Below are 22,144 nucleotides of genomic sequence, written 5' to 3'. Positions count from 1 at the left end.
GGTGGATACAAGCAAATCAGGTTGGACACAGTCCCTGTCCCATGAGGGGCTCACAGTCTCAATCCTCATTTTACAGAGGAGGGAACTGAGGCCCAGAGAAGTAAAGTGACTTGCCCAAGGTCACATAGCCGACAAGAGGTAGAGTTGGGACTAGACCCCAGGATAATAATAGTAATAACAATAATAATAATAGTGATATTTGTGCCAGGCACTGTACTAAGCACTGCAGTGGATACAAGCAAATCAGGTTGGACACAGTCCCTGTTCCACATGGGGCTCACACTCTTAATCCCCATTTCACAGATGAGGGAACTGAGGCCCGGAGAATAATTATAATAATAATAATAATGATGGTATTTGTTAAGTGCATACTATTTGCCAAGCACTGTTCTAAGCGCTGAGCACTGTTCTAAATGCTGAACACTGTTCTAAGCACTGGGCACTGTTCTGAGCACTGAGAACTGTTCTAAGTGCTGAGCACTGTTCTAAGCACTGAAATGAAGTGACTTGTCCAAGGTCATGCAGCAGACACATGGCAGAGACGGGATGAGAACCCAGGTCCTTCTGACGCCCAGGCCCATGCTCTATCCACTAGGCACTCTGCCCGGGCCTGCAGTGACCAGTCCCCCTGGCCAAGCTTCCCACTCCCCATGGCAAGGGGAGGGGGCAGTGTGTTTCCCGTGCCTGCTACCCGAACCATCCACACTGACCAGTACCAGACTGGACCTTGTGGCCCTGCCCCTTTCTTACCTTCACAGACACTGACAGCTGCCTGTTCTCCATCTTCCTCTGATGAGGATGGAGAGAGGAAGGGGCCCGAGCGCAGGAGGGAAAGGAAAGGGACAGGTGACAGCAGGAAGAGGAGAAGGGGAGAGGAGAGGAAGTCAGGGAGTGGAGGAGGAGGAAGAGAAGGAGGAGGAGGGAGGAGAGGAGAGGGAAAGGGAGAGGGAGAGGGAGAGGCAGGGAGAGGGAGAGGCAGGGAGAGGGAGAGGCGGGGACGGGAGGGGAGGGGAGGGGAGGGGAGGGGAGGGGAGAGGAGAGGAGAGGAGAGGAGAGGAGAGGAGAGGAGAGGAGAGGAGAGGAGAGGAGAGGAGAGGAGAGGAGAGGAGAGGAGAGGAGAGGAGAGGAGAGGAGAGGAGAGGAGAGGAGAGGAGAGAAAGTGAGGGAGAGGAAGAGAAGAAGGGGAGAGGAGAGGAAGTCAGGGAGAGGAGGGAGGAGAGGGGGAGAGGAGAAGAAATCAGGGGAGGAGAAGGGGAGAGGAGAAGAAGTGAGGGAGAAGAGAAGAAAGGAGAGGAAGTCAGGGAGAGGAGGAGAAGGGGAGAAAAGAGGAAGTTATGGAGAGGAGGAGAAGAAGGGGAGAGGAGAGGAAGTCGGGGGAGGAGGAGGGAGAGGAAGTCGGGGGGAGAAGGAGGGAGAGGAAGTCGGGGAGGGGAGGAGGAGAAGGCATGGTGGGGAGGGAAGAGGAGGTGAAGGGGGTGAGAGGGGAGGAAGGGAGAGAGAGAGAAAGATTTGTAAACATCACATGCTTTTCCACCTTGGTCAAAAAGCAAGAGCAAAGGAGTCAAGAGAGGAGGGGGTAAGGTCCAACCACAAGACTTCTGGATGCCCCCCCTTCCCCCCACCTTTAATTCCACCACTGCCCAGTCGTGGGTAGCCAGGTGGGGGAGGGGTATGGGCCCCCTGGCCCAGGTCAGCCATCTCTGGGCTCATCTAAGACCCTCAATCCCACCTGGCCCCAGGGCTTGGCTGGAATTTCCACTCACCTCTCAGGAGCCTGACTGCTGCCTGCCCATTTCCCACCCCCATTCCCAGAGGGTGGAGGAGACGGAAGGGGGAGAGAAAGAGGAAGATGGGGTAGGAAGAAGATGGGGAGAAAGACGAAGATGAGGGATAAAGGGAATATGCTGGAGAGGAGGTGGAAGGGAAAGGGGAGGAGGAAGGAGGGGAGAAGATGAGGAGGGAGAGAAGAGGAGGAAGAGGAAGGAGAGGAGAGGGGGATGAGGAAGAAGGGAGGGAGAGGAGGGGCGCAAGGAGCAAAAGGAGGTAGGAGAGTTTGAACAACTTGAACAACAACTTGGACAACACGACCAGAGCTTGAGGCTTCAGTTTGGCCTCAGGAAACTTCTCCACATGATTGATTCTATTCTATTTACATTCTATTCTATTCATTTACATTGATGCTATTGATGCCTGTCCACTTGCTTTGTTTTGTTTTGTTGTCTATCTCCCCCCTTTTGGACTGTGAGCCCGTTGTTGGGTAGGGATTGTCTCTGTTGCCGAATTGTACCTTCCAGGTGCTTAGTACAGTGCTCTGCACACAGTAAGCGCTCAATAAATATGATCGAATGAGTTGAATGAATGATGGGCAGTTGGGAGGTGAGTGATTGCCCAATGTTAGGGGTTTTATTGACAGGTGGTTGGAGTCTGTGGGGGGACATGGGGGTGGTGATTGACAGGTGGATGGGAGCTATTAAATGGGCAGTTGGGGGATGTCTGCTGGGTGGTTGGCAATAATTGATGGGTGGTTCAAGTGTGTTGGATGTAGAGTGCCCCAGAGCTTAGTACAGTGCCCCAGTGCTTAGTACAGTTCTGGGCATAGTATGTGCTTAACAAATACCATAATTATCATTATTATTGTGTGCCAAGTACTGTGCTAAGTTCTGGGCTAGATACAAGATAATCAGATTGGACCGAGGTCCCTGTCTCACAAGGGGCTCCCAATCTTAACCCCCACTTTACACACGAGGGAACTGATGCCCAGAGAAGTGAAGTGACTTGCCCAAGATCATTCAATCATATTTATTGAGCACTTACTGTGTGCAGAGCACTGTACTAAGCACTTGGGAAGTACAAGCTGGCAACATATAGAGACGGTCCCTACCCAACAACAGGCTCACAGTCTAGATCACCCAGTAGGCTAGAGTAACAGAGCCGGGAATAGGACCCAGGACCTCTGACTTCCAGTCCTGTGGGTGGTGCGAGCCCGTTGCTGGGTAAGGACTGTCTCTATATGTTGCTAACTTGTACTTCCCAAGCGCTTAGTACAGTGCTCTGCACACAGTAAGCTCTCAATAAATATGATTGAATGAATGAATGAATGGTGATTGACAGACGGTTCAGGGGTGTTTGATGGGTGATTCATGATGATTGACAGGTTGTATGCGACATTTGGCTTCAGTCAAGAAGGTGGGCCATTGGGGAGAGAGGGACTGGGGGTGGTCCTTTGGTGGGATTTGCTATTCTGAGCTGCAGCCCCCCAATTTCCTCCCACCACGTCCTACCTCATGCTTAAAACGGAACCCTGTGAGCAAACCCCAGGGTTAGTCAGAGTTCCCCATGAAACAAAAGGCAGGTTGTCCCTGTCCCATCACTCCTCACCACCTTGGGGTCTCAGCCAGAGACCCTTCCCCAGCCCCCCTCCCCTCCAGCCTTCAGACCAAGGCGCCTGGAGGGGGTGGGGGGCTGCCCTGAAGAAGGACAAGGGGGATCTGTCACCACATACGTGTCCCACCCCTCCCACCCCTCGCCCAACCAAGCATGTCAGCGGTGAGCGGCGAACCCCGCAAGCTCCTGCCCCTCTGCCCCCTTTCTCTCCCCCTCCCCGGCCGCGGGGCAGGCACCCCTCAGTCACTCACCTCCGGTGGGGTGCAGGAGCAGCTCGGCCGGGTTGTGCGGCTTCAGGCCCAGGGCCGACAGCGGGGTCTTGGCCAGGCCCGGAGGGGAACGGACTCCTTGGGGGACGGGAGCAGGGGAAAGAGCCAGGTGAGGATGGGGTAGGAGGTCACAGGTGGAGATTGCTGGTCCCAACCCATGGTCCTGGGTCGGGCCGGGATGGCCCGGATGAGGTGGGGGGGTGTCGGGGGGTGTCGGGGGGGGGGGGGGGGGGGCGGGGTGTGTGTGTGGGGGGGGGGGGGGGTGGCCTGGCAGTCACACGTGCACACACAGCCAAAGGAGGGAGGACTAAGGCCGGACAGCGGCCACTGGGAGTTTCCCCAGTGGCCCCTCAGCCCTTAGTTGGGAAGTGGGGTGGCCTTGCTGGTTCTTTGCCAAGCAGCCTGGGCACTGTCCCCAGTGGGTACTCAATAGGTCCAGTTTTGGCTCACCTTGCCCCCCTCCTACCTCACCTCGGTACTCTGCTACTCAAACCCAGCCCGTACATTCCGTTACTCTAATGCCAACCTTCTCCCTGTCCCTCCATCTCATCTATCTCACCGCCAACCCCTGGCCCACATCCTGCCTCTGGCCTGGAACGCCCTCCCTCCTCATAGCTGACAGACCATCACTCTCCCCACCTTCAGAGCCTTATTAAAAGCCTCCAAGAGGCCTTCCCTGAGTAAGCCCCCCCATCCTCTTCTCCCACACCCTTCTGCGTCGCCCTGATTTGCTCCCTGCTTCATCCCTCCTCCCAGCCCCACACCACTAACATCCGTATCTGTCATTTATTTATTTATATTAATGTCTGTCTCTCTCTCTCTCTCTGGGCTATCAGCTTATTACAGGCAGGGAATGTATCTGTTATACTGTACTCTCCCAAGTGCTTAGTTCAGTGCTCTTTACACAGTAAGTCATCAATAAAAATGATTGAATGACTGACTAGCTTAGTACATCACTCCGCTCTCAGTAAGCACTCGATAAATAAGAATGACAGTACAGTGTTCTTCACCCAGTAATCGCTCAATAAATGCAATTATTTAATGACAATACAGTGCTATGCACACAGTAAGCACTCAATTCATATGATTTACAGACTGGCTGAATGACTGGCTTAGTACAGTGTTCTGCACACAGTTAGCGCTCAATAGCCTGGCTCAGTGAAAAGAGCCCGGACTTGGGAGTCAGAAGTCATGGGTTCTAATCCCTGCTCTGCCACTTGTCAGCTGTTTGACGAGGCAAGTCACTTCACTTCTCTGGGCCTCAGTTACCTCATCTGTAAAATGCGGATTAAAACTGTGAGCCCCGCATGGGACAACCTGAATACCTTGTATCTACCCCGGCACTTAAAACAATGCTTGGCACACAGTAAGTGCTTCACAAATACCATTATTATTATTATTATTAATAAACACGATTGACTGACTGGCTTAGTATGGTGCTCCATCTCTTTCTCCTCTCTTGGCTCTGTCTCTCCCTCTCTCCATCTCCTCTCTCCCCTTCTCTCCTCTCCCTCCCTCCCTCACTCTCCTCTCCCTCCTCTCTCTCCCTCTCTGTGTCTCTGCCTCTCTTTCTCTTCTCCATCTCTCCCTTTCCCCTCCACTTCTCTCCATCTCTCTCTCCTTCCTCTCTCTCCCTCTGTCTTCTCCCTCCCACCCTCTCTCCCTCTCTCCCCCCACCCTCTCTCTCTCTCTGTCTCTCTCCTGTCTCTGGAGAGACTGATCCATCTCCCGGACTCGGCATTATTCCCTCCAGAACAATCCAGGCCTGTCTCTGGGCGGAAAAGGCCGAGTGGGTGAGGCCAAGAGAGCACAGAGCCTCTGGCTTCCCGACGCCATGGAGAGAATTCTCTGCATTCCCTGCCTCCACCCTCCCTCTTTGCCTCCCTCCTCTCCCTCCGCCTGGCATGCCCAGTCCTGGACATCGTGTTCCCTCGGGGTGCCCACAGTCGGATCTGGGGTAAACAGAGCCCATGGCGGAACCTCAGTCTGAGCGGGGGCAGCCCACCTGTGTCCTGTGCTCCACCAATTGTCAGCTGTGTGACTTTGGGCAAGTCACTTAACTTCTCTGTGCCTCAGTTACCTCATCTGTACAATGGGGATTGACTGTGAGCCCCCTGTTGGAAAACCTGATCACTCTGTAGCCTCCCCAGTGCTTAGAACAGTGCTTTGCACATAGTAAGTGCTTAATAAATGCCATTATTATTATACCCCAAGACCCACAGAAGGGGTAAAGTGTATGGGGGAGAAGGAGGAAGACTTTCACTCCTATCACCTTACCCTCTCCTACCTCACCTGGCTACTGTCCTATTCCAACCCAGATCACTCACCCCGCTCCTCTAATGCCAACCTACTCACTGGGCCTCCATATCACCCATCTCGCCACTGACCCCTGGCTCACGTCCTGCCTCAGGCCTGGAACGCCCTCCCTCCTCAAATCCCACAGACAATGACGCTCCCTTCCTCCAAAGCCTTATTGAAGGCCCATCTCCTCCAAGAGGCCTTCCCTGACTAAGCCCTGCTTTTCCTCATCTCCCCCTCCCTTCTGCGTTGCCCTGTCTTGCTCCCTTGGCTCTTCCCCCCCTCCACCCCAGCCCTGCACCACTCATGTCCATGAAGCAGCAGGACTTAGTGGAAAGAGCCCGGGCTTGGGAGTCGGAGGTCATGGATTCTAATCCTGACTATGTCACTTGTCAGCTGGGTGACCTTGGGCAAGTCACTTAACTTCTCTGAGCCTCAGTTACCTGCTCTGTAAATGGGGATTAAGACTTTGAGCCCCATGAGGGACAACCTGATGACCTTGTATCTCCCCCAGCTCTTAGAACAGTGCTTGGCACATAGTAAGTGCTTAACAAATACCATCATCAACATTTATTTATTTGTATTGATGTCTGTCTCCCCTGCTGTAGACTGTAAGCTCATTGTAGGCAGGATTGTATCTGTTTATTGTTATGTTGTACTCTACCGAGCGCTTAATACAGTGTTCTGCACACAGTAAGAGCTCAATAAATGAGATTGAATGAATTGAATGAGGGGACGGATCATGTCTACTAACTCTACGAGTGGTTTAGTGGATAGAGCACGGGCCTAGGAGTCAGAAGGACCTGGGTTCCAATCCCAGCACCACAACATGCCTGCTGTGTGACTTGGACAAGTCACTTCATTTCTCTGGGCCTATTACCTAATCTGTAAAATGAGGATTAAGAGTGTGAGCCCCATGTGGGATAGGGACTGTGTCCCACCTGATTAACTTGTATATATTACCTGTATTTATGTATATATGTATATATGTTTGTACATATTTATTACTCTATTTAATTATTTTACTTGTTCATATTTATTCTATTTATTTTATTTTGTTAATATGTTTTGTTTTGTTGTCTGTCTCCCCCTTCTAAACTGTGAGCCCACTGTCGGGTAGGAACCGTCTCTATATGTTGCCAATTTGTACTTCCCAAGCGCTTAGTACAGTGCTCTGCACACAGTAAGCGCTCAATAAATACGACTGAATGAATGAATGAACTTGTATCTAATCCAGTGCCAAGAACAGTGCTTGGCACATAGTAAGCACTTAACAAGTACTATTATTATTGTTATTATTCTCTCCCAAACACTTAGTACAGTGCCCTGCATAAAGTAGACTGTAAGTTCCTTGAGGGCAACAATCATGTATCATTATTATAATTATTATTATTATTATGGTACTTGTTAAGCACTTACTATGTGCTGAACACTGTTCTAAGCGCTGGAGTAGATATGAGGTAACTGGGTTGTCCCACATGGGGTTCACAGTTTCAATCCCCATTTTCCAGATGAGGTAACTGAGGCACAGAGAAATTAAGTGGCCTTAACAGACAACAGATTTAGCAGACAAGTGGTGGAGCCAGGATTAGAACCCACATGTCCTCTGACTCCCAAGCCTGGGCTCTTTCCACTAAGCCACACTGCTTCCCCATTAGCACTAACTCTTTGGACTCTCCCAAGTGCTCATTACAGTGCAACTGCACACAATAGACTGGAAGCTTTTGAGGGCAGGGATCGTGTCTACTAAGTATAATAATAATAATAATTTTGGTATTTGTTAAGCGCTTACTATGTGCCAGGCACTGTTCTAAGCACTGGGGGAGATACAAGGTAATCAGGTTGTCCCACGTGGGGCTCACAGTCTTTGATCCCCATTTTCCAGAGGAGGTAACTGAGGCACAGAGAAGTTAAGTGACTTACCCAAAGTCACGCAGCTGACAAGTGGGGGAGCCGGGATTAGAACCCATGACCTCTGACTCCCAAGCCAGTGCTCTTTCCACTGAGCCATTGAGACCCCACTCCTTCCGGGTATCTCCCCTTCTAGACTGTAAGTTTCTTATGGGCAGGGAATGTGTCTGTTATCCCTTTCCTTCCTTCCTTCCTTCATTCAGTCGTATTTATTAAGTGCTTACTGTGTGCAGAGCGCTGTCCTAAGTGCTTGGCAAGGTTCAAAAAACTTGAAAATAATAATAATACTGATGGTATTTATTGAGTGCTTACTAAGTGCCAAGCACTGTTCTAAGCGCTGGGGGAGATACAAGCTTAGCAAGTTGTCCTAGGTGGGGTTCACAGTCTTAATCCCCATTTTCCAGATGAGGTAACTGAGGCACAGAGAAGTTAACTGACTTGCCCAAAGTCACACAGCTGACAAGTGGCAGGGCCGTGATTAGAACCCACGATCTCTGACTCTCCAGCCTGGGCTCTTTCCACTAAGCCATGCTGCTTCTCTATCCCTGCCCACGGTGAGTTCACAAGTCTAGAGCTGGGGAGACAGATATGAATAGAAGGCAATAAATGAGAGTCTTTTAGACTGTGAGCCCACTGTAGGGTAGGGACTGTCTCTATATGTTGCCAGCTTGTACTTCCCAAGTGCTTAGTACAGTGCTCTGCACACAGTAAGCGCTCAATAAATACGACTGATGATGATGAGAGAGGTAGGCATAAGTGGTGTGGGGCTGAAATGGAAAATGAAGAAATGGAGTAAGTCAGGGTGACACAGAAGGGAGGGGGAGATGAGGAAAAGTGAGGCTTAGTCTGGGAAGGCCTCTTGGACGAGATGGGCCTTCAATAAGGCTTGGAGGTTGGAGAGAGTCACTGTCTGGTGGATTATTCTATTGTTCTATTGTTCAACTGTTCTTTTGGACTCTCCCAAGTGCTCAGTACAGCACTCTGCACACAGAAAGCGCTCCATAAATATGATTGACTGAGTGACAGGTGTGAAAGGAAGGGAGCCAGTAAGGCGAGTGAACGTGTTCTCTAGACTGTGAGCTCGTTGTGGGCAGGAATGGGTCTGTTGTTATACTGTCCTCTCCCAAGCGCTTAGTACAGTGCTCTATGCACAGTAAACGCTCAATACAAACGATTGAAAGAATGAATGGGAGTGGAGCTGGCGTGGGGCCGGAATGGACAGCGGGCACAGCTGAACGCTGGCATCCTCTGGACCTTCCACCCGTGCCCCTTCCAGACCCGGGAACGGCAGTAGGCCCCGGGCACTTAGGCAGGTGAGGGGTTTGGGGACAGGAGGCGCTTACCGCTGCTGGGGGGTGGGCTGGCCGGGGCGACTCCCTCCAACTCTTCAAACGCCTCCTTGTAGCTGTGGAGGTGGGGCTGGGGGCACGGTGAGGGGGAGGGCGACAAGAAAAGAGAGACAAAGATCATTTTTGGGGGTCAGAACCACGCCTGGCCTTGCAGATAAGTGTGGGTCCCTTGCCAGCCCATGAACATTTCTGTCAACCCACCCACCCACCCTGCACGGCTGCGGACGGGGCCCAGGAACCCACCTCTGGAGACTAACATAAACATAATAATAATAATGGTATTTGTTAAGTGCTTACTATGTGCCAAGCACTGTTCTAAGCACTGAGGTAATAACAATAATAATAATAATGGCATTTATTAAGCACTTACTATATGCAAAGCACTGTTCTAAGCACTGGGGAGGTTACAAGGTGATCAGGTCATTCCTCGGGGGGCTCACAGTCTTCATCCCCAATTTACAGATGAGGTAACTGAGGCCCAGAGAAGTTACGTGACTTGCCCAAAGTCACACAGCTGACAAGTGGCGGAGACAGGATTAGAACCCATGACCTCTGACTCTAAAGCCCGGGCTTTTGCCACTGAGCCACGCTGCTTCTCTAGATACAAGCTAATCAGGTTGTCCCACGAGGGGTTCACACTGTGAATCCCCATCTTCCAGATGAGGTCACTGAGGCACAGAGAAGTGAAGTGACTTGCCCAACGTCACACAGCTGTCAGGTAGTGGAGCCGGGAGTAGAACCCATGACCTCTGACTCCCAAGCCCGGGCTTGTTCCACTAAGGCACGATGATTATGGTATTTGTTAAGTGCTTGCTATGTGCCAAGCACTGTTCTAAGCACTGGGGGAGATACGAGGTCATCAGGTTGTCCCATTGTCCCACATGGGGCTCACAGTCTTAATCCCCATTTTTCAGATGAGGTCACTGAGGCCCACAGAAGTGAAGCAACTTGTCCAAGGTCACACAGCAGACAAGGGCAAGCAGTGTGGCTCAGTGGAAAGAGCCCGGGGTTTGGTGTCAGAGGTCATTGGTTCAAATCCCGGCTGTGCCAATTGTCAGCTTTGTGACTTTGGGCAAGTCACTTCACTTCTCTGTGCCTCATTTACCTCACCTGTAAAATGGGGATTAAGACTGTGAGCCTCCCATGGGACAACCTGATCACCTCGTAACCTCCCCAGCACTTAGAACAGTGCTTTGCACATAGTAAGTGCTTAATAAATGTCATTATTATTATTACTATTATATTATTATTAGTATTACTACTATTACTAAGTGGCAGAGCCGGGATTAGAACCAGGTCCTTCTTGGGAATGAGAAGCAGTGTGGTCTAGTAGGTACAACACAGGACTGGGAGTTGAAAGGATCTGGGTTCTAATCCCTGCTCCGCCACTCATCTGCCATGTGACCCTAGGCAAGTCACTTCACTCCTCTGGGCCTCAGTTTCCTCATCTGCAAAATAGGGATTGATTGTGAGCCCCATGTGGGACAGGGACTAAGGCCAACCTGATGACATTATATCTACGCCTGCGCTTAGTCCAGTGCCTGACACAGAGTCAGTGTTTAACAAGTACCATTTGAAAAAAACAGATCCTGGACCACACCTCTCCCAATGCCCCCTCACCCCACCCGCTCTTGATCATCCCTGGCGAGAAGCAGCATGGCTCAGTGGAAAGAGCCCAGGCTTGGGAGTCAGAAGGTCATGGGTTCTAATCCCAGCTCCCCCACTCATCGGCTGTGTGACCTTGGGCCAGTCACTTCACTTCTTTGGGCCTCGGTTACCTCATCTGGAAAATGATGATTGAGACTGTGAGCCCCAAGTGGGACAGGGACTTTGTCTGACCCGATTTGCTTGTATCCACCCCAGCGCTTAGTACGGTGCCTGGCCCACAGTAAGCGCTCAACTAATACCACAATAATAATTATAATATTGATGGTATTTGTTAAGCACTTACTATGTGGCAAGCACTGTTCTAAGCACTGGGGTAGATACAGGGTAATCAGGTTGTCCCAAGTGGGCCTCACAGTCGTCATCCCCAGTGCTCTGCACACAGTAAGCGCTCAATAAATACGATTGAATGAATGCATGAATTTTACAGTTGAGGTCACTGAGGCACAGAGAACTGAAGTGACTTGCCCAAGGTCACACGGCAGACAATAATAAATAATAATAATAATGATGGCATTTGTTAAGCGCTTACTATGTGCAAAGCACTGTTCTAAGCGCCGGGGGGGATACAAGATGATCAGGTTGTCCCATGCGGGGTTCACAGTCTTAATCCCCATTTTACAGATGAGGTAAGTGAGGCTCAGAGAAGTGAAGTGACTTGACCAAGGTCACACAGCAGGCACGTGGTGGAGCCAGGATTCGAACCCATAACCACTGACTCCAAAGCCCGCGCTCTTTCCACTGAGCCACGCTGCTTCTCTGACGGAGCCGGGATTAGAACCCACGTCTTCTGACTCTCGAGCCCGGGCTCTTTCCCCTGAGCCACGCTGCTTCAGTGATTATTATTCTCTGCACCTCAGTTATCCCATATGTAAAATGGGGATGAAGACAGTGAGCCCCCAAGTGGGACAGGGACTGTGTTCAACCTGACCACTCTGTATATCCCTGGTGCTTAGTACAGTGCCTGGCACACAGTGAGCGCTTAACAAATGCCATTAAAAACAAAAAGAAAAGAAAGGGGCCAGGGCCTGGGGGGATGATCTAAGGTGGGGCCAGGCCAGGCCAGACTGGACTCACCTCCCGGGGCCTCCCGCCGGGGTTGAGGGCAATGGTGAGGGCCAGTTCAGCCGGGACGCACTGGACTGGCGAGCGGACTCCGGGGCTCCGGGGGGAGGAAGCTTCTGGGGATGGGTCCTCGGGCTGACCCTCGCTGGCCGCACGCCTGCGCACAGGGCCGGGGGGCTCGGCGGGATGCTTTTCTCTGGCCTGGACCCCTGGATGGGAGAGAGAGAGCGAGAGAGAAGAGCGGTCAGTACAGCACATCAGGAGGAGAAGCAGTCAGCCAGTCAATCGTATTTATTGAGCACTTACTGTGTGAAGAGCACTGGACTAAGCGCATGGGAGAAGACAATACAACAACAAGCAGCGTGGCTTAGTGGCAAGAGCCCGGGCTTGGGAGTCAGAGGTCCTGGGTTCGAATCCCAGCTCCGCCACTTGTCTGCTGTGTGACTTTGGGCAAGTCACCTCACTCCTCTGGGCCTCAGTTACTTCATTTGGAAAATGGGGATTAAGACTGTGAGCCCCATGTGAGACAACCTGATGACCTTTTAGACTGTGAGCCCCCTGTTGGGTAGGGACTGTCTCTATATGTTGCCAACTTGGACTTCCCAAGCGCTTAGTACAGTGCTCTGCACACAGTAAGTGCTCAATAAATACGATTGATGATGATGATGACCTTGTATCTCCCCCAGCTCTTAGAACAGTGCTTGGCACATAGTAAGTGCTTAACAAATACCATCATCATCAACAACAATAATAATAATAATTTACAATAATAGTGATGGTATTTGTTAAGTTCTATGTGCCAGGCACTGTACTAAGCCCTGGAGTGAATACAAGCAAATCAGGTTGGACGTATTCCCTGCCCACACTGAGCTTACAGTCTAGAGGACTCACTTACGATCTTGAGGCCCAGAGAAGTGAAGTGAGTTGCCCAAGGACACACAGCAGCCGAGTGGCAGTGCCTGCTGCTTGATCTGGGGCAAGTCAATTCACTTGTCCGGGCCTCCGTTTCCTCCCAATCAAAAGAGTTGGTAAACATGGTCCCTGCCCACAATGAGTATAAAGTCTACCCAGCTCAATCAATGGTATTTATTAATAATTGCAGTATTTCTTAACTGCTTACTGTGTACCCGGCACAGTACTAAGCGCTGAGGAAGATACAACCTAATCAGGTTGGACACAGTCCCTCCCCGTTTTAAAGATTAAGTAACCAAGGCACAGAGAAGGGAAATGACTTGTCCAACATCACACAGCTAACAGGTGGCGGAGCCGGAATGATAATAATAATAATAATAATAGTAATAATAATGTTATTTGTTAAGTACTTACTTTGTGCCAAGCACTGTTCTAAGCACTGGGTAGATACAAGGTAATCAGGTTGTCCCACGTGGGGCTGACAGTCTTCATCCCCGTTTGACAGAGGGAACTGAGGCCCATAGAAGTTAAGTGACTTGCCCAAGGTCACAAGAGCAGACAAGTGGCAGAGGCGGAATTAGAAACCATGTCTTGACTCCCAAGCCCACACTCCTTCCACTAAGCCACGCTGCTTAGTGAAGTGAGTTACCCAAGGTCACCCAGCAGACAAGTGGCGGAGCTGGGATTAGAACCCATTACCTTCTGATTTCCAGGCCTGGGCTCTAGCCACTGGGCCCTGCAGCTTCTCTAGCCTGAAAGGCCGGGGGCAGTTCTGGGGGGAGGTGGGCATGCTTAGGACCCTCTCCCACCCCACCCTGCTACCCACTGAACCCCCATCCAGCCCACGGGAGAATGGGAGAGTCCAAATTGGGAGGGCGAGGTCAGAGCCTGATGGTTGGGCCACAGCTTGGCAGGAAACAGAGCCTCCCCCAGAGCCAGGTGGGCTTCCCCCACCCACCCCCACTCACCACGGGCCCTCTTCCACCTCCCCCTCCTCCTCCTGGTCCTCCCACTCTTCCTCCTCCCACCATCCAACCCCTCTGATAATGATAATAATAATAATAATAATAATAGCATTTGTTAAGCACTTACAATGTGCCAAGCACTGCATTAAGCATTGGGGTAGATACAAGGTAATTAGGTTTTCCCCTGTGGGGCTCACAGTCTTCATCCCCATTTTCCAGATGAGGTCACTTAGGCCCAGAGAAGTGAAGTGACTTGCCCAAAGTCACATAGTCGACAAGTGGCGGAGCCAGAATTAGAACCCACGACCTCCAACTCCCAAGCCCAAGCTCTTGCCACTAAGCCACGCTCCTTCTCATCTGATCACTCCGGGGAGAGGGAGAGAGGCTGTGGGATATGGTCTGTCCTCTACCTCCCTCTCCTCCTCCTCCTCCTCTTCCTCTTTCTCCCCGGACCAGACCACTCTGATCACTCCCAAGTGAGCATCAGTGGTCTGTGTTCCCTCCTCCACCTCCCCCTCTTCCCGGTCCTCCCACTAAATAATAATAATGATGATGGGATTTGTTAAGCACTTACTATGTGCCCCGCATTGTACTAAGAGCTGGCATGGTTACAAGCAAATGGGGTTGGACACAGTCCCTGACCCACGTGGGGCTTATAGTCTCCACCCCCATTTTACAGAGGAGGGAACTGAGGCCCAGAGAAGTGAAGGGACTTGCCCAAGGTCACCCAGCAGACAAGGGGCAGAGATGGGATTTGAACCAGTGACCTTCCATGCCACCCTTTTCCTCAGCTCTCCATCCCTTCCACATTACTGTGATTCACTCCCATTGCCCTTCCCCCCTTACGCATATATGTACATAGCTATCATTCTATTTATTTATATTGATGCCTGCTTACTTCTTTTGATTGTATAGATCTATAATTCTATTTATTTATATAGATGCCTGTTTACTTTGATGTCTGTCTCTCCCCTCTAGACTGTGAGCCCACTGTGGGCAGGGATTGTCTCTATTGCCGAATTGTACTTTCCAAGCGCTTAGTACAGTGCTCTGCACACAGTAAGCGCTCAATAAGCGCATAGAGAAGCAGCATGGCTCAGTGGAAAGAGCCCGGGCTTTGGAGTCAGAGGTCATGGGTTCGAATCCTGGCTCCACCAATAAGCTGTGTGACTTTGGGCAAGTCATTTAACTTCTCTGTGCCTCAGTCCCCTCACCAGTCAAATGGGGATGAAGACTGTGAGCCCCCCGTGGGACAACCTGATCACCCTGTAACCTCCCCAGTGCTTAGAACAGTGCTTGGCACATAGTAAGCGCTTAATAAATGCCATCATTAATTAAATCCTACTGAATGAATGAAGGAATAAATGAATGACTGGCAGGCCTGGGCTCCAGCCCCTCTACCACACTGCCTCCTCACTTCTCCTCTTCCTCCTTTCCCTCCACCACGGCCCCCCATCCACCCCATCCCCTTCCCCGGCCGCCGTGTCTGGTGAGCGGGCTGGGCACAGGCCTGCCCGGGGCCTGTGGCTGCGGTGTCCGGCCCAGGCACGGCAGTCCGGGCGGCTCGGCCAGATGGCCGGGGCGGTGGTGGGGAGGACCAAGGCGGGGATGCGTTTCCAGGGCAACAGCATCAACTCTCTGGCAACATCTGGGCCCTGGGGGAAAATTCGGGTGGGAGAGGCAGCAGCGAACTGAGGGAGCCCCTGCCCCCCCTTCCTTTCCCGTAATCAATCAATCAATCGTATTTATTGAGCGCTTACTGTGTGCAGAACACTGTACTAAGCGCTTGGGAAGTACAAGCTGGCAACATATAGAGACAGTCCCTACCCAACAGTGGGCTCACAGTCTAAAAGTCTATAAGCCTCCTGGATGCCTCACTCTTCCTTCTGAAGCAGCTTCATTCATTCATTCAATCAATCATATTTATTGAGTGCTTACTGTGTGCAGAGCACTGGACTAAGCACTCAGAGAGTACAATTTTGCAACAGATAGAGACAATCTCCACCCAACAACGGGCTCACAGTCTAGAAGGGGGGCTCCGCTCCCTTCCTCCCCCCAAACCCCGTGAGGGCCCAGATGGTGTCTACTGCCACGGGGCCTAGTGGGTAGAGCCCGGGGCTGGGAGTCGGAAGGTGCTGGGTTCTAATCCCAGCTCCACCACTTGTCTGCTGGGTGACCTTGGATGAGTCACTTCACTTCTCTAGGCCTCAGTTCCCTCATCTGGAAAATGGGGATTAAGCGTGTGAGCCCCACATGGGGCAGGGACTGGGTCCAACCTAATTATCGATGCCAGGGTTAGAACAGTTCTTAGCCCACAGTATACACTTAACGAATACCATAATTGGTATTCGTATTTGGTATAATACCTGTACATATGTATCTATGTTTATACATATTTATTACTCTATTTATTCATTTTACTTGTACATATTTATTTTATTTATTTTATTTGGTTTATATGTTTTGTTTTGTTGTCTGTCTCCCCCTTCTAGACTGTGAGCCCGCTGTTGGGTAGGGACCGTCTCTATATGTTGCAAACTTATACTTCCCAAGTGCTTAGTACAGTGCTCTACACACAGTAAGCGCTCCATAAATACAATTGAATGAATGAATGAATAATTATTATTATTACTATTATTATCATTACTAACTCTATTGTCCTCTTCCAAGCGCCAAGTTCAGTGCTCTGTACACAGTAGACCGTCAGCTTCTTGAGGGCAAGAATCATGTCTACTAACTCTATTGGACTCTCCCAAGTGCTCAGCACAGCGCTCTGCACACAGTAGACTGTAAGTTCCATGAGCACAGGGAAAGTGTCACTGTGGGAAGGGAAGGTGTCTCTTTATTGCTGTACTGAACTCCCCCAAGAGCCTAGTGCAGTTCTCTGTACACAATAAGCGCTCAATAAATACAATTGAATGTATGAATTAATAGAGAAGCAGCGTGGCTCATTGGAAAGAGCATGGGCTTTGGAGTCAGAGGTCATGGGTTCAAATCCTGGCTCCGCCAATTGTCAGCTGTGTGACTTTGGGTAAGTTCACTTAACTTCTCTGTGCCTCAGTTACCTCATCTGGAAAATGGGGATTAAGACTGTGAGCCCCCCGTGAGACAACCTGATCACCTTGTAACTTCCCCAGTGCTTAGAGCAGTGCTTTGCACATAGTAAGCGCTTAATAAATGCCATTATTATTATTATTATTGTTACTATCACTAACTCTCCTGTACTCTCCCCAGTGCTCAGCACAGGGCTCTGCACTCAGTAGACTGCTCGAAAAATAGCACCCAATGATGGATCGATTGGTAATTGCAAGAAAAAAAAACTCCAGCAACTGAACCAAATCAGGTCTTCCCTTGCTAACCGAACAGATGCAGTGTGGCCTGATGGAAAGAGTCTGGGCCTGGGAAGCAGAGGACCTGGGTTCTAATCTCAGCTCTGCCACTTGTCTGCTGTGTGACCTTGGGCAAGTCACCCCCCTTCTCTGGGCCTCAGCGACCTCATCAGTTAAATAGAGATTAAGACCGTGAGCCCCACATGGGACCGGGACTATGTCCAACACGATCATTTCAAATGTAACCCAGTGCCTGGTAATTCATTAATTCATTAATGAGGGTATTTGTTAAGCGCTTACTATGTGCCGAGCACTGTTCTAAGTGCTGGGGTAGACACAAGGTCATCAGGTGGTTCCACGTGGGGTTCACGGTCTTAATCCCCATTTTTACAGACGAGAACAGAGGCACAGAGAAGTGAAGTGACTTGCCCAAAGTCACACAACTGAGAAGTGGCGGAGCCGGGATTAGAACCCATGTGGCTCAGTGGAAAGAGCCCGGGCTTTGGAGTCAGAGGTCATGGGTTCGAATCCCGGCTCCGCCACATGCCTGTTGTGTGACCTTGGGCAAGTCACTTAACTTCTCTGAGCCTCAGTGACCTCATCTGGAAAATGGGGATTAAGACTGTGAGCCCCACATGGGACAACTTAATCACCTTGTATCCCCCCCCAGCACTTAGAACAGTGCTTTGCACATAGTAAGCGCTTAACAAATGCCATTATTATTATTATTATGTCCTTGCTCTTGCCACTAAGCCATGCTGCTTCTCTGCTGCTTCTGATAAAGTGCCCAACATATTCGTTGCTGAATTGTACTTTCCAAGCGCTTAGTACAGTGCTCTGCACACAGTAAGTGCTCTATAAATACGATTGAATGAATGAATGTATTAAGTGCTCAACAAATGGAAAATTTTTTTTAAAAAAAACCCAAAACTGGGTTTGTCCACTTGATCATTCTAAGTGTTTTCTGTAGAACGGAACGGACCGGTTTCTGAAAACTCTGTTGTGAGCAAGTGTTGGGAGGGAGAGAGGACTCTTACCACAGCCAAGAAAAATTTCATTACATGGAAAATTTTCTCCTAAAGGAGTTGATCCCAGAAATGTTTTCCTGAAGTGGTGTTTTATTTTCCAGGGGGCCTCTGTACATCCATGATCTCACTCCCCAGCCTAGTATCCCGAGGATAAGCGACTCGCCCAAGATCATGCCGTGTGGCCTAGAGGATAGAGCAGGGATCTGGGAGTCTGGAGGACCTGGGTTCTAATCTCTTTGGGAGCTCGTTGCGGGCAGGGAATGGGTCTGTTTATTGTAGCATTGTACTCTCCGAAGTGCTTAGTACGGTGCTCTGTGCACAGTAAGGGCTCAATAAATATGATTGAATGAATGAATGCTGTCTGATCCTGGGTGAGTCGCTTCACTTCTCTGTGCCTCAGTTCCCTTATCTGTAAAATGGGGATGGAGACTGTGAGCCCCTTGTGGGACAGGGACTGTGTCCAGGCGATTTGCTTGTAACCCCCCCAGTGCTTAGTACAGTGCCACATAGTAAATGCTAACAAATACCACAACTATTATTATTATTATCATTATCACGCCATGGATCAGAAGCCGAGCTGGGGGCAGAACCCTGGTGTTCTGACAGGCTTCTTCCCTGGCTCATCGCTGTCCCCTCCCCACCCCCGGGGGGACCCCCTCTCTGCCTGGAATTCAGGTCATTCATTCATTCGATCATATTTATTGAGCGCTTACTGTGTGCAGAGCACTGTACTAAGCACTTGGAAAGTACACCACAGCAATAAAAAGAGACAATCCCTGACCACCACGGGCTCACGGTCTAGAGGGTTCCTTGGTTCAGAATGCCTCCCCTAGGAGGATGGAGGCAGGGGGATGCCCGGATCGCCTCCATCCCCCTGCCTCTGTGCCCCAAGCAAGACAGGCGGGCCTGCCCTGAGCAGGTCTGGGGAAGGTGCAGCTGCGGCCCCCTTGGCTTAGTGGAAAGAGCCTGGGCTTGGGAGTCAGAGGTCATGGGCTCTAATCCCGGCACTGCCATTTTCATTCATTTATTCATTCAATCCTATTTACTGAGTGCTTACTGTGTGCACAGCACTGTATTAAGTGCGTGGAAAGTCCAATTCGGCAACAGATAGAGACAATGCCTACCCGACAATGGGCTCACAGTCTAGCTGCCCAGACTGTCTTTGTCCAGAAACGTTCTGGGCATGTTACACCCCTCCTCAAAAATCTCCAGTGGCTACCAATCAATCTGCGCATCAGGCAGAAACTCCTCACCCTGGGCTTCAAGGCTGTCCATCCCCTCGCCCTCTCCTACCACCCCTCCCTTCTCTCCTTCTACAGCCCACCCCGCACCCTCTGCTCCTCCTCCGCTAATCTCCTCACCGTTAGGCCTCGTTCTCGCCTGTGTCGACCCCCGGCCCACGTCATCCCCCGGGCCTGGAATGCCCTCCCTCTGCCTATCCGCCAAGCTAGCTCTCTTCCTCCCTTCAAAGCCCTACTGAGAGCTCACCTCCTCCAGGAGGCCTTCCCAGACTGAGCCCTTTCCTTCCTCTCCCCCTCGCCCCCCCTCCATCCCCCCGTCTTACCTCCTTCCCTTCCCCACAGCACCTGTATGTATGTATATATGTTTGTACATATTTATTACTCTATTTTTTTATCTTACTTGTACATATCTATTCTATTTATTTTATTTTGTTAGTATGTTTGGTTTTGTTCTCTGTCTCCCCCTTCTAGACTGTGAGCCCACTGTTGGGTAGGGACTGTCTCTATATGTTCCCAACTTGTACTTCCCATGCGCTGAGTACAGTGCTCTGTACACAGTAAGCGCTCAATAAATACGATTGATTGATTGATTGATTGATTGAGACAGACAACAAAACAAAACAAGTAGACAGGCGTCAATACCATCGAAATAAATAGAATTGTCAGCTGTGTGACTTCGGGCAAGCCACTTCACTTCTCTGTGCCTCAGTGTCCTCATCTGTAAAATGGGGATTAAGCCTGTGAGCCCCACGTGGGATAACTTGATGACCTTGTATCTACCCCAGCGCTTAGAACAGTGCTTGGCACACAGTAAGTGCTTAACAAATAACATTATTATCATTATTGTTATCAATTCCGGGGTCTCCCCTGCAGCATTATGGGAAGCTCCTCCTGCCATCTGACCTCCATCCCTGCTGCTGCAGCCTCCACAGACCACCCCTTCCCCCCAAGACAGGAGGGGTCAAGGAAGGAGGACCCGTGGGTGTTCTGAGTAGTGGGCGTCGGGTGTTGCCACCTCCCACTCCCCCAGAAAATGGGCTAAAACGGGGGGCACAGCCCCCACCTTCCTCTCAAGCTGACAGAGGGGTAACTGGGTGAGTGCAAACACAAACATACAACACACAAACACACACACACACACACACACACACACACACACACATTCTCTCTCTCTCTCTCCCCCCCCAAAGCAACCTGGCCTAATGGAAGGAACCCCAGCCTGGGAGTCAGAAGACCATGGGTTCTAATCCCGGCTCCACCCCGTCTACTGTGTGACCTTGGGCAAGTCACTTTACTTCTCTGGGCTGCAGTGACCTCATCTGGAAAATGAGGATTGAGACGGTGAGCCCCACGTGGGACAGGGACTGTGTCCAACCCCCCGATTAGCTTGTAATAATAATAATAATAATGTTGGAACTTGTTAAGTGCTTATTATGTGCCAAGCACCGTTCTAAGCGCGGGTGCATATACAAGGTGATCAGGTTGTCCCGCGTGGGGCTAACAATCTTCATCCCTTCATCACATCTCCCAAGTGCTTAGTACAGTGCTCTGCACACTGTAAACACTCAATAGATACAATTGACTGACTGACAACCTGATTTTCTGGTATCTACATAGAGCTTAGTACAGTGTCTGGCACATGGTAAGTACGTAACAAATCCCTTCAGAACTCACACACTCCACACATACACTCACACACACACACACAACATATCACGCCTGCTTTGAGTCATTTCTCTCCCCTCTCTGCTCCTCCTCCCTACCTACTCCCTCTGTCTCACCCGCCTCAGCACAGAGCAGTGACGAGACCAATGACCACAGTAGTAGTAGTAGTAGTAATAATAATAATAATAATGGCATTTATTAAGTGCTTACTATGTGCAAAGCACTGTTCTAAGCACTGGGGAGGTTACAAGGTGATCAGGTTGTCCCATGGGGGGCTCACAGTCTTCATCCCTATTTTACAGATGGGGGAACTGAGGCCCAGAGAAGTTAAGTGACTTGCCTAAAGCCACACAGCTGACAATTGGCGGAGCCGGGATTTGAACCCATGACCTCTGACTCCAAAGCCCACGCTCTTTCCACTAAGCCACGCTGCTTCTCCAAGTAGTAGTAGTAGTAGTAGTAGTAGTAGTAGTGTATTTGTTAAGCGCTTACTATGTGCCAGGCACTGTACGAAACACTGGGACAGATGCAAGCAAACCGGGTAGGCCACGGTCCCTGTCCCACATGGGGCTCACAGTCTCAATCCCCATTTTCCAGATAACGGAACTGAGGCCCAAAGAAGTGAAGTGACATGTCCAAGGTCACACAGCAGACAAGCCCAGACTTAGCCCCCTTTTTCCTCTCCCCCTCCCCATCCCCCCAGCCCTACCTCTTTCCCCTCCCCACAGCACCTGTATATATGTTTGCACAGATTTATTACTCTATTTATTTTACTTGTACATATTTACTATTCTATTTATTTTGTCAATGATATGCAACTAGCTTTACTTCTATTTATTCTGATGACTTGACACCTGTCCACATGTTTTGTTCTGTTGTCTGTCTCCCCCTTCTAGACTGTGAGCCCAATGTAGGGTAGGGACCGTCTCTATATGTTGCCAGCTTGTACTTCCCAAGCGCTTAGTACAGTGCTCTGCACACAGTAAGTGCTCAATAAATACGACTGAATGAATGAATGAATGAATGAATGAAGTGGTGGAGTCGGAATGAAAACCCAGGCCGG

General features: G+C 50.4%; 1 protein-coding gene across 2 annotated transcripts in view; it reads right to left on the bottom strand.

The window, feature by feature from the left end:
• The window catches only part of TNS1 (tensin 1), a 225,574-nt gene that overhangs the window by 42,615 nt on the left and 160,815 nt on the right, over window positions 1-22,144 (bottom strand). Inside the window, exons 18-21 of one of the 2 annotated variants that reach the window (XM_038760090.1) lie at window positions 11,954-12,150; window positions 9,206-9,281; window positions 3,636-3,731; window positions 751-789 (exon numbers count right to left, since the gene is read on the bottom strand). In XM_038760090.1, the coding sequence (XP_038616018.1) occupies window positions 751-789; window positions 3,636-3,731; window positions 9,206-9,281; window positions 11,954-12,150 (408 nt within the window). The remainder of the gene's footprint in view (window positions 1-750; window positions 790-3,635; window positions 3,732-9,205; window positions 9,282-11,953; window positions 12,151-22,144) is intronic. The other variant, XM_038760131.1, reaches the window with a different exon arrangement.

This window comes from Tachyglossus aculeatus, chromosome 1 (assembly GCF_015852505.1).
Source record: "Tachyglossus aculeatus isolate mTacAcu1 chromosome 1, mTacAcu1.pri, whole genome shotgun sequence".
NCBI classification, from domain to species: domain Eukaryota; kingdom Metazoa; phylum Chordata; class Mammalia; order Monotremata; family Tachyglossidae; genus Tachyglossus; species Tachyglossus aculeatus.
The sequence above is the reverse complement of the archived record's forward strand: the minus strand, read 5'-3'. Positions and strand labels throughout refer to the sequence as shown.